The 13,220-nt window shown below is 44.1% G+C and overlaps 1 protein-coding gene across 4 annotated transcripts in view; it reads left to right on the top strand.

Annotated features, from left to right (window-relative positions):
- AdamTS-B (ADAM metallopeptidase with thrombospondin type 1 motif B) overlaps positions 1-13,220 on the top strand; it is a 187,502-nt gene that overhangs the window by 143,617 nt on the left and 30,665 nt on the right. For all 4 annotated transcript variants that reach the window (XM_076213340.1, XM_076213339.1, XM_076213341.1 and 1 more), the window contains exons 6-7: positions 10,274-10,662; positions 11,287-11,376. In XM_076213340.1, coding sequence (XP_076069455.1) covers positions 10,274-10,662; positions 11,287-11,376 — 479 coding nt within the window. The remainder of the gene's footprint in view (positions 1-10,273; positions 10,663-11,286; positions 11,377-13,220) is intronic.

Genomic DNA, 13,220 nt, shown 5'->3' on the forward strand with positions numbered 1-13,220 from the left:
ACACACACACATTCACACACACACGCATACACACACGCACACATTCACACACACACAAACGCGCACACGCACACATACACACACATTCACGCACACTCACACTAAAACACACACACACATTCACACACACGCACACTCACACTAACACACACACACACGCACGCAACGTGCACACACCAACAGACATGTAACTTGAAAAAAGTAGCCAAACAAACCAACAGAAAGGCGGATACTTTGACAGACATATTGCACGCATGCATACGCTCACGCATATGTGATGAAAAGGCAACATGTGCTAATGTGCCGCCAGTAAAACGTGTGAGCAGGAGGAGGAGGCGGAGGAGGAGGAGGAGGAAGAGAAGGAGGAGGAGGAGGAGAGGGAAATGTTCAAGCAACAGTTGTGACAACAACAAGGTCAAGTTTACAAGCCCGTCTACACACAACAAGCGGCAGCGTTAAGTCTGCAACTGTTTTTCCTTGTCGTTGTTTCAGCTGTAGGCCGTATGTATGTATGCGTATGTGTGTGTGTGTGCGCGTGTTTTTCGGTGTGCATGTGCGTCTGTTTGTGTGTGTATTTTGATAGTTCTTGATTCCGTGCGAAGGTTTTTGTTTTTGTTTTTGTTTTTTCGACTGAACTCGCCTTCTGCAAAGAGGAGTGTCTTATCTCGCGTAGAGGATCTTCCGACAACATTTGCAGTTGTGGGTGAAATGTCTCCAAATTCGCTAGACTGACAACTTATCTCAAAGAATCATAGAAAATTAAAAAGGGAAACCAACTACTCTCGTCAGACATGAAGAGGAATTTTGGAATATTTTGATTTTGTCTTAATTCTCCCGACGAAGTGGCTTCTGTGACAAAAACCAGACGATGTTCCTCCAACTGAAACTTCTACCATTAGGGCCCAGCATAATCCAGAGAGCGTCAGTTCTGTATCAGTTCTAGGGTTGGGAAAAGTGTCTTGTAGGGTCGTAGATCCCTGACGATTCTCTTCAGTGTTAAAATAATCTCCAGGAATCCAAGAAATAATGCAAATGAGTAGTCTACGAAAAGCAAATTGACGACCATTGCTGTGTGGAAATGCATGTCTTCTTTTCAGCTTGTTTGCAGTGAACGTGATTTTAGACGTTCAAAAATTCTATTTGCATAAAAAGCGGAGGTCTGAATTCAGTGTCCTGTCTCGCTCTAACAACGGCACGTAAACAAATAAACATTGATATGCCACTAACCTCCACACGTTCTGGGAGAAATGTTTCCCATACCTGAAAGAAGAAAATAAACAGTGCGTACAATGTCAGTCAGCATACTCCGTTGCTGGCATAGTTTTTATAGACTGATCTTCTTTCCACAGTAGCAAGTACTCTCCCTCATCCCTGTCGTTTCAGAGCAAGTTGGGATAGTGTAATGAAGACATTCCAAAGGTAGATTTTTCTTTGTAGGAATGATAGATACATTTGGCTGACGACTATAGTGAAAGCTGTTCACTCCCCATGCAGCCTACCCCTTCAGCAGATAATACCAGAATCCCGCTCCATGTCTCTATCACCGCGTCATTTCCTCCACTGACTTATTGTTTTTCATATCTCTTATCTCGCACTGCAGCGGAAACGTATTGGCCAACAATGTAGCAGATGCATTAATCATCCGACAACTTCTGCTGCCAGTCAGAAAGATTATTATGTTTTGGGCATCCCAGCCACGCTTCCACTTTGAAACGTAACGACATTTCTCATCAGCACACTCCTGTCGTCTTCTCGCCCTCCTCTTTCAACCAGGTGGAAGCGTTTATAAATATTGTCCTGGCTAGAACCGAGCTGCTTATTCAGCTGAGGGCAACAAGTGGGTCTCGATCCATTGAGACGACTTTCGCCAGAGACCCACTCTTCATCTGCGCAGATGCGCGCCTGACGTGAAGAACCCATGCAAAAGTTCTTGAAGAAAATCGCAGGGTCAAGGACGTGTCATTCTCGTCGTCGGTTCGACGCGGATCGTAAGTCTTCTCCTGACCCTTCCCTGCATACCGGAGGGAACACTCGACATGCAAATCGCCTCCCTCCCACCCCACCCCCTCACCCCCGTCCCACCTCAAGCACGCAACGGGGAGTCTCCTTCAGACATTGCTCATCTTGGCGTTCAGTGCCATGTACTTGAGGAACAGACGTCCCACGCCCTTCCCCCTCTGCTCCCTTGGGCTGCGGTAGTTAGAGGTCGTTTCTCATTGATATCACTTTCCCTCACGAGATAGTGATGTCATAGTGGGTGACGTCACTTTCCTATACAAATGAATGGCGTCATCAAACTGTCATGTGACGTTCTCGCCTTCTGGAATTGGACTCCGAAGATGCCTCTATGGGTGAATGGTCTTAGAACACCCCGCAAATACACATTAACTCTCAGACAGACTATGCGCATGGGGGGACTAGGGAATGTTTTTTTTTTCTCAGCCGGATAAAGTTGCTAGACGGTGCTCAAAAAAGTTGACAGAGATGCTTCCTGACGCCGTGCTACCAGTTCCTTATTCCGATACTGTCCATCACACGCACAACTTACTCCTTATCTGCGACTCAACAACTGTTCTTCCGTACTTACGTGCACCAGGGGTTCTGAACCCGTAGTGTAGTGGTTCTCAACCAGAGGTCCGTAACCCTTTAGGGACCCACAGACCATCACAAGTGGAGCCACAAGCTTGAAACTAGTGGTTGTTAGTGGAAGCGCAACGATTAGATATAATGATGAGGTGGTTTCCGGTAGACTGAAGAACAGCAATACATAAAGTGTAGGGTTCATAAGGGAAACGTGTTGAGAACCACTGTCCCAGTGGACCACAGAGCTTCACAGTTGGACAAGATACAGAAAACAAGTGTTCGTAAATGGATACCTGACGATGCTTTTCAACGCTGAAGTGGCTAAAGAAAAGTAATATGTGGATTGTGAGGAAATAGGTTGAGAACTCCTGCCCTGTACGAATTATTTCCTCCCTCCCTATCTCCCTCCCTCCCTCCTATTCCTCCATCCCTCCTTCTCCGCCTTCCTCCAACCTTCACGCCCTCGCTCCCTCCGAGGTCAATACTATTGCTCCCTTGTAAACACTACAACGCCGTCCTGATACGCAGGACATTGCTTTCGTTCATACCTCCTCGTCCGTTCGAATTACCGGCCTTGCTTCTCTCTCGTCCCTTACTCTCTCCCTGTGATACACATAAAAGGGCTGATAGAAAACTGTCACAGATTGATTCAGGCTTAAAACCCGGGTACCTCTTTTGTATTCAGATATCAAATTGTTTTCTTCATAAAGTACATTTTCTTTGTGGTCTCTGCATTCTCAAAGTGTCTGGGCTGGAAATACGCTATCCCATCTCGCGCAAGAGAGGGAAAAAGAAAAGGATAGGTGACGGGGGCGGGGGGAGAAGAGGGGAAAGAAGACGAACAAGAAACCGAGATACACTTCAACCTGTGATTTATCTGCGTGACCTTAGTACAAGCGGAATTAAGTGTTTGATTAATCTCACCCACTTGGTCACCAACAGCTGTGATCCGATCGTACTGCTCTGCACCCGTCAGTCATTCCGTTTGCGCGTCATTGGAACCAAGTTCGATTTAAGAAAAAAAAAACAAAAAACGGAAATCTTAATCAAATGAACGACTTGGACACTTGGAAAGATTTTATCATGATTAACTAACATCAGACACTTTCGTCGATTCCAAAGGAGCCTTTCGTGACTTGTTGTGGCAACATCCCAGGGGTTAGTTCGATTTAAGGGAAAAAAAAAAAAAAAACGAAAATCTTAATCAAATGAACGACTTGGACTCTTGGAAAGATTTTATCATGATTAACTAACATCAGACACTTTCGTCGACTCCAAAGCAGCCTTTCGTGACTTGTTGTGGCAACATCCCAGGGGATGCTGGAAGACTTTTGTACAGTATGACACTTCAGATATTCTATTGATAGGAGGTCGCTACATGTAAGACGTCATAATGCCTGCATTCCCAATAGTCATACGAAAGTATAAATAAATCGATATTTTTCTAAAAGACTACTTACTGAATTGGTATCTTTTATTAAACCATAGTTTTATAATTTTAGAATGATAATGAAATTCGACTAAAGCCAAGTACAAAAGTAACAAGACAACTCAAACTGATGCGTGTTTAATGTGGTTTTTTACAACACAAATTATTTGCTTTCTTTTTAGCTTTGTTTCGTTTTCTCTAATCTCGTCACTAGAAACAGTAATCCCTTATGTTTAGGTATTGAACAGAACTAATGATTACAAAGTATATAATCTATTCTACCTCTGCACTAATACAGTGATGAAACAATGTGGTAGTTGTAATTCCTAGTAAAGGCGTGCTGAACTCTCTAAGTCTGGGTACAAAAATACCTCTTGGTCGAAAAAGTTTAATAAACGCTAGGCGACAGGAACCCCTGGGCAACAAAGGATTAACTAGCACATTTGAGTTCCCGCAAAAAAAAAAAAAAAAATTGTGGCCTTGAAACCTGCAGGCTCATGTCAATTAGGTCAGTGACTGGGCAGTGTGTGGTCGCGAGGGCGGAGAAAGGACCGGGGACAGGATACGCGGAAGGAGAAAGAGAGAGAGATTCTCCTCAACATGAATAACATTGCACTGTTCAAGTTGTCATTTTTAAATTGTTCCAGCACCTTGGTTCCGTTGATATTGATTCCTGTCGTATCTCAGGAATGTTCATTCTGTGTAGTAGAGGTCGTGGATTCTTTGATCATGTGCTAATGTTTAAAAGACCGATGTGACCTAACCTGCCCTAGCTTACCCTAACTTAGCCTAAGCTAACTTAACCTATTCTGACCTGACCTAACTTCATCTAACCGAATCATGACCACACCGTACCATATAAATCTAAATCAAACCAAACTAAATTAGAACAAAAATCTACACTAAGCCTGACAAAGCCCAGCCAATTTAAACCAAATCAAGCCAAACCGAACCGGAACAAACCTGATCACACCAGACCAAACCAAACCTAACTTGATCACACCAGACCAAACCAAACTAGACCAGACCCAACGAAACCAAACCCTGCTTTTTCAGTGTGTTACCCAATTTAACGTGCCACATTAAACATGTTACCCCTTTCACAAAATGTAGTCAACATTGATATATGTGTGCTAAATTGAAACACTAGAGATATTTTCGTATATTTATTGTATTTGAACATTGTGCATCTCTAATTACTATTGCTAAAGATGTCGAGAAGATCAATGGGGTGGATGGTGTTGCATGATTGAAGCTAGTTGAGGAATTCTTGGCTTCTTAATTTTCAGAATTCTTAATATTATATATTTTGTCACCCCTCCATTACCACCGAAAATTGGTTAAATTGCCCCCCAAGGGGTAATTTACCCCCCGTGTGGGAACCACTGCACTACAGGATCTGACTTCACTAAACATAACCTGTTGTTTGACTGTGCCTATGCGTTTGTTTATGTATTTTATTTGATACTTACATTATTATACTTTTTATTTATTTATTTATTATTATTATTAGGATTTTTCCGCATCCGGACCAGATATGGACCAAAAGGTCTCCTGTCGGCATGCTCCGCCTTTGTAATCTTTTGTAGGTTGTTCGAATAAAAAAGGATTTTGAGTTGGAGACTCCTTCTCTTCTGTGAGAAAGATTCCTCCTTCTCCTTCCTCCTCTTGATGCCGGTAGGAGGAGGAGGAGGATGGAGGAGATATTAACTCGTCTCAGGATGTTCGTTATGTATGCCGCCCCATTAGAATCAAGAATTATGAGCTGGGAAGTTAGTTGACTCGTCTCGTTCCTTTGAACTTGGGTAGCGAGCCAAGGGTGGGAATCAACCAGTCGACAAGCAGCTTCTAGGTTTTTATTTCTTTAGTGTGTTAATGAAAATGTAACGTTTTTTTTGGAGGGGAAGTTGACAAGACCTGAGCTACTGACTCGGGTTTTGGAGTGTCTGTTCTCTTTCTGTCTCCAAGGATATATCGGTAATACCATAGCCACCTCTTTCTAGGGCTAGGCTTACATTATTTGACCCCAGTGATTGGTCCTTGGTAAAATCCTATTCATTATTTTACCAGTAGCCAGGGTCGTTAATTTTTTCTTAGGTGAAACGCTTACGTTGACCTATCTTGATGGTGTTTACATATTAGAGTTCAGTGCGTAGATAACGCATAAGGGTAGTTCTGCTTCGTGGGAAGTGGTGTCAAGTGATACCAATATCACTGAAAACAGCATCACCACAGAATTTCGTGTGTCCCTACACGAACAAAAAATCTCACAAAGTACGCTAACCCCCAAAACACTACAAATACACACGGCTAGGAGGGCAGGAGAAAAAAATAGGAAAACCGAAACGAGAAAGAGAATAGGGGCTCGCTTTACGCTCCTCGGACGATGGTTCCAGAGTGTTTAAAAAAAAACCCTCTTAAAAATGAAAGTATGTTATAGAATCATTCTTATACAGTGACATGGGAAACAGGTAATCCCAGGGCGAAGCCCAAGCGAATCCTCAGCTTTGCTTTACTGCTGCGAAGGTTGGTGTATGTCCAACCGAGCAAGACGTTGTTGTCGCTATGAAGGCAGTCCTGCCCAGCCAAGCACTCTGGACGAGCCCATGATTGGGGCGTTATTGTGAGCTCCTGAAGTGAGCAAGCGTTGACTTCCATAGCGGGTATCCAGTGACCTAAGGATCCTTTCCTTTCAATCTCCCCTTGCTCCAGAGCGACGGTCGGGTATGTCGTGGCTATCCCCGGCCAACGCTGGATGTATTTGACAGCTAAGAATCTGCAATAATACTCGAGAATAGCAAGGTTGTCTATTTCATTTGTAAACGGCAGTTAGCCAATAGCTCCATAAACCACACAGGTGCACTAACCCATACACTACTAACACTAACATAACTAGGAATTTCAGCCTTATTTTTCAAGAATAGATGTGAATATACATGCATTAACAGTCAAGTGTCATGTAGTTATATTTTGTATGCATCAAACTATTTACATAGGTGGTTAGTAACACAGTTTATAAACACACTCTCCTTTGAGATCGACGACCTAGTCAAGGGTCGTCATGCTTCTTCCTCATATTACTCTCATTAGTCTCCTCACAATTATCATGATCAAGTTCATGCACCTGGTAAACACATCTCATCCTTTTTATGTCCTCAGGCGACATGCAATGTTCAACTTTGATCCGATCCGTATGTCTGGTAACCCCTGCTTAAGTCAATTTTTTTAGCCTGTACATAACGTCACTGATTTTCTTTGCCACGAGATACCAACCTTAATAGAGAAGTAGTGGCTTTTTTCGTCCGCCATATTTTGGCATGGAGGAAAATTAATGTAGACCTGTTGATCAGATTTTATCTCCTTGTATTTAGATATAGGTTGATACTTTTATCGTCCTTCTAAGTCACGTTTATTTTTGTTGAACACATCTTTGACAAACGATTTCTTATGGTACTGGTTCTTCCATTTTTTTTTTTCTTCCCTTGTCTGTCGTTCCACGATCTTAGTGCTAGCACGTGTGTGTGTGTTCATCTTGGTCTTTGGATCACGTGTTGGACTCGTGATCGACAGCTATTTCCCTCCCGGAAGAGAGCTCAGAGCTCGTATGACCGATCTATGGGTAATGCTATGACCTTACACGAACACATACCCCCAACTCCCCGCCCACGAGAGTTGGAGTAACGACTCGAAGCGCAGCGATACTGAAATAATTTCAGCCCTGGGCAGGATTCGAACCCAGTACCCCCGGTACCACCGTACTGACAATCTGGGACTCTACCAACCGCGCCACCGAGTCGCGCGCGCGCGCGCGTGTGTGTGTGTGTGTGTGTGTGTGTGTGTGTGTGTGTGTGCGCGCGCACGTCTTAATATGTCTATGCACGCACGCACCCACACAGATAATTATAATCATAGACTGCTTGCATGTGTAGTGCTGTCACTTATCAGCATATGTCGCACCACAGAATAATTTCCCTGACATTATTGTACTTTAGTATGTTGCATTACTCTACAACCCTTTCCAAGTCATAATATTTCCTTCATCATCCTCTCCCCCTTGCACCACGTCGGAAAGATTTACCGCCATTGCCAGATCCTTTCCACAGACACCGTCCTATCTCTCAACAGCACCATCGTAATTACCCGCGACTAGCAGTCGCGTCTATCACCACCACTACTGCTATCCCCACCACCACCACCGTCGCTACCACCACCACCACCAATACCAACAACAGCAACATCAACAACACCGCCAGACGAGTATGACCTAGGACAAAGGTCGACTATGTCGGTCGTTGCTTGTAAATCGAATCTATTTACACATGTTTGCTGATTTTCCTTCGTCTTCTTCTTCTTCTTCCCTGCCAGACATAACCTTCTTCATCCACTGCACACCCTTCTCCTCTTCTTTCCTCTCCACGTTCTTCTGTTCCTTCTTTCTTCTTCCTCCTCCTCCTCCTCCTCCTCTTCCTCCTCCTCTTCCTCCTCCTCCTTTCTACTCCACCTCTTCCTCCTCCTCTTCCTCCTCTTCCTACTCCTCCTCTTCCTCCTCCTCCTGCTTCTACTAGTACTACTTTTGTTCTTCGTGTTCCTCCTCTTCTTGTTTCTCCTCCTTTACTTATTACTTCTGCTCCTGCTCTTTCTCCTGATCCTCCTATTCCTCCTGAGCTTCTTCCTCCTCCTCCTCCTCCTCTTCCTCCTCCTCCTCCTCTCCTGATTTTGCTGCTCCTCCTCCTACTCCTGCTAATCTTCCTTTCTCCTCCTACCGCTCCTCACCCTCATCCTCTTCATCATCATCCCGCTCCTCTTCCTCCTGCTAGTCCTCCTTCCCTCTCCTCCTTCTCCTCCATCTCTTCCTTATCCTCATTCTCCTCCTTCTCTTCTCCTGCTCCTCCATCTCCTCCTCATCTTAACCCCTAGTCCTCCGCCTTCTACTCCTTTCCTTCTCACGTCTTTCTCCTCTCCTCCTGCACTTCCTCATCCTCCTCTTCCTCCTCCCTTTTCACCTTCCTTCGCCTCCTCTTGCTCTCGCTCCTCATCCTTCTCCTCCTTCACCTTCTCTTTCCCTGCTCCTCTTTTTCCTTCTATTCTTCCTTCTCTTCACCCTCACCCATTTCCCCCTCCTTTTACCACTCCTCCTACTCCCCCGCCCTCCCCTCCACTCCTTCTCCCCTCTTCCTCCTTCTCCTCCTCCTTCTCCTCCTCCTTCACTTTCTCTTTCCCTGCTCCTCTTTTTCCTCCTATTACATTTCCTCCTATTCTTCCTTCTCTTCGCCCTCACCCTGTTTCCTCTCCTTTTACTACTACTATTCCTCCATCTTCTCCCCCTCCTTCTCCTCCTTATCCACATTTCCTCCTTTGCTTTACCGTCTCCTCCTTTTATCTTTCCTCCTACTTTTTCACATTTTCCTTCTATCCTTTTCCCCTCTTCCTCCTCCTCCTCCTCCTCCTTGACCTCCTCCTAATCCACCTTATCCTCACCTGCTTCTCTTCTTCCTCCTTTTACCTCTCCTAGAACTCTTCTGCTTTCTCCTCCATCCTTCTCCACTTCTTCTCCCCTCTTCTTCCTCCTCTTCCTTCTCCTCCTTCTCCTCCTCCTCTTACTTCCTCCTTCTATACTCTTCAAACTCCCATTCCTCTCCCTCCTTCTCCTCCTCCTCCTCCCATTCCTCCCCCTCCTCTTCCTCCTCCTCCTCCTCCTCCTCCTCCTCCTTCCTCCTCATCTTCACCCAAGTTCTCCTCTTACCCCTCCTATTCCTCCACCTTCCTCTCCACTCCTCTCCTCCTTTTCTCATTCTTCTCCTTTCCTCTACTCCTCCTACTCCTCTTCTTTTCTCTCCTTCACCTTCTCCTGCTCCCCTGTTCCTCTTTCTCCTCCTCTCTTCCTCCCCCGCCTCCTTTCCCTCCTTCTAGTCTTCCTTCTCCTCCTACTCCTCTTCCTCCTTATTGCCATTTCCTATTATTATCCCTTTGTCTCTCCCTCTGATTCCTCTCTCTTTATTTCTCTTCTCTCTCACTTTCTCCCTCGCATTTATGGTCTCTTTTCTTGTCCTCACTCTTCTGTCTCTCCCTTCTTAGTTCTCCTTTCTCCGTTGGGTTTCTCCAAGAGTTCTTAGTTGTTGTTGTTTTTTTTGGGGGGGGCAGACTTTCTCCGCTGGGTTTCTCCAAGAGATCTAACTTTTTTTTTTTTTTTTTTTTTTTTTTTTTTTTTTTTTTTTTTTTTTTTTTTTTTTTTTTTTTTTTTTTTTTTTTTTTTTTTTTCAGACTCCTACGAGGAAGCCCTACGCAATCGGGAGGCCTGGGAGGAGGAGCAAGCTCAACTTCGACAGTCCAGGATGAAAGGGAGAAAGTGTCCGGAAGGACACGAGTGCCAACCCGCCCGTGAAGGACAAGGTCACGAGTGGTGGACCTTGACTCCGGAAGTCGTCGCCAAGGTCGGGAACGGGATCCCCGAGGCCGATCAAGGTCGGGCGGAAGGCGAGAAAGGTCAGGGAAATAGGAGGAGCAAGAGAAGCAGCAGCAGCAGGAGGAGGAGGAAGAGGAGCGTGAGCATGGAAAGAAACGTGGAGGTCTTGGTTGTGGCCGACAAGGAGATGGTGGACTACTACACCAACGAAGACCTCAAGACTTACATCCTCACTGTGATGAATATGGTACGTGGGAGAGAGTTTGTTGGTGTCATGCATAAATAGTAGATAGCACGACAACCAGTGGTTTCTGAAAAGATATCTTGTTCAACGGAAATTAAAAAAAAAAAAAAAAAAAAAAATATATATATATATATATATATATATATATATATATATATATATATATATATATATATATATATACATATATATATATATGTGTGTGTGTGTGTGTGTGTGTGTGTGTGTGTTTGTGTGTGTCTTGTGGTTCAATAAGACGGGAAAAAGTTTGCATGTCTTCCCAGCAGATGGACTTGGGCAGTGAATGCCTAATTAGGTCGTTTGCTCTAGAATCCTAGATGAAATTTGTCTTGTCAGGTCATTTCGTCGGTCAATGTGCCCACTTTACAAAAAAAAAAAAAAAAAAGTTAAAGTTTGGTCATGACAGCTGTACTACAGCAGATAAGAGGGAAAGTGAATCTCTTCAGTACAACAGAAGAGCGTAAACAACATGTAGGAACTTCGATTTGATATAGTAGACTTCAAAGTATAAACGTACAGCGGAGGCGGGGGGGGGGATACTGTAAGTACTCAAAAAGAGATTCCTCACTGACTGCAATTTCCCCTCTTCTCTAACCAATACAACAGGTTTCCACGATCTACCACGACGCAACGCTGGGCAACGCGGTCAACATCATCGTGGTCAGGATCTTCCTCCTCGAGGATGTTCACTACCAGGTAAGTGCCCGACAGCCCATTCCGTTTCTGGAAGCTTCTCATCCAATTGACGTTAGCTGGCGTTTTTTTGTATGTGTGTGTGTGTGTGTCTGTCTGTGTGTGTGTACGATTTTGTACCTATACATGTGTGACTGTGTTTTCGTCCTCACGTGAAATTCTGAGTACCTGCTGATATGTCTGTAAGGTGACAGATTGTCCCAAATATGTCTTCTCTTTTGCATTTTTTTTTTTATGGATTCATTATTCAAAGAATAGTTTAGTCATGAGCTTTTTGATCTATTCTCCATTTTCGAAATCTTGCGTTTTTCTGTATTGAATTGGTTTCGTATTCAATAGTTGACGGTCCTTGCTTCTCATTCTTGTAATGGTTTTTGCATCATCTGCAAACGCGATGTCATAGCTTGTCATACCATACATAATGTCATCAACATGGATAAAGAATTTAAATGTGTGTGTGTGTGTGTGTGTGTGTGTGTGTGTGTGTGTGTAAGAGAGAGAGAAAGAGAGAGAGAGAGAGAGTTTGTGACTACATGTGCGCCAACATGCACCCTTATCTAATTACGGGGGATGCACGTTTCCGCGTGTACATGTCTGTGCCAGTTTTCATTATGTACTGTTGAAGGACACAGGAATGCCGTCTTCGTCGTGATAAAAATCTCCCACATGTGAACACAGTACATGACGCCAGTCCTCAGGGATTTGCCCGAGATGCCGAAAGACACTGTCAAATGTTAATCCGGCGAAGGCGTTCCTATGGGACGGAGATGACATGCAAGGATGGGTGGGTAGACCCTCGGGATTTCTATCTGCTAAGGAATTACAATGACGTAGAATGGAGACGATGAAGTAGAACTGAGGGATGAAGAGGATGTGGTTGAATGGGGGTAGATTTGAGTCCAGGCAGAGAGACTGTTGTCTTGGTAACCCAAAGTTATTTTTAGCGCAATCATTTATATATTTACTTATTTGCCCAAGTATTAACTCATTCATGTGTTAATTCATTCGCCTTTAAACTGATTTATTCGTTTGTTCATTCATCTATCCATTAAGTCACTCATTCATTCACGTGGCTATTTATTCATTATATTACATGAACCAAAGTCCCTTTTCCCACATCATAGACAAATGAAGCCCCTTCAACGACCCCTTGTTCTCCGCCACACTGCTGTCGTGGAAAGCAATGCAGCAAGGCACAGTTCCCCCCTCCCTCCACCACTGCCACCATAAGGTCACATCCCTCATCTTCCGGTCAGAAAATTTATTATGGGGCAAATAAGAAAACTCCTTCGGGCCGCACTTCATCCATCCCATTCTCAGTCTTCATCTTGAGTTCTCTCTATACACTTCTGCTTTCTGTACACTCTTTGTTAGATTTTCCTTATTACTACTTCCCATATGCACAAACCATCTCAGCATTCGTTGTTCTGCCATACGCGACACCTTTCCACATGCTCTTCCTCGCCTACATATTTCCCACTGCATGTTATGCATTCAGTCTTTTCATCTCTGCCTCACTTGTATTCCATGTATCTTCTGTACATTCCATGGGTACAATCATTCCTTCATAAAACGCTTCTCTTTGCATTCATCTCCAAATAACGCTTTTAATTCCACCCAGATATCTATTCGTTTTTTATTGTGTAACTCACCACATCTACTCCATTTACTGCCACATGCGACCTCAGATATATACAGATTTCCACTTCCTCCACCCTTTCATCCTTCACATTCACGTTCAACCTGCTTTTCCTTAAGGATCCAATCACATTCACTCGAAACTTTCTTTTCTCGCACACCATTCCAAGCTCAGCTACCAGAATCAGCCACAAGCTCAATGCCATCCG

Source organism: Oratosquilla oratoria, chromosome 31, assembly GCF_046742065.1.
Source record: "Oratosquilla oratoria isolate Oo_2021 chromosome 31, ASM4674206v1, whole genome shotgun sequence".
Taxonomy (NCBI): domain Eukaryota; kingdom Metazoa; phylum Arthropoda; class Malacostraca; order Stomatopoda; family Squillidae; genus Oratosquilla; species Oratosquilla oratoria.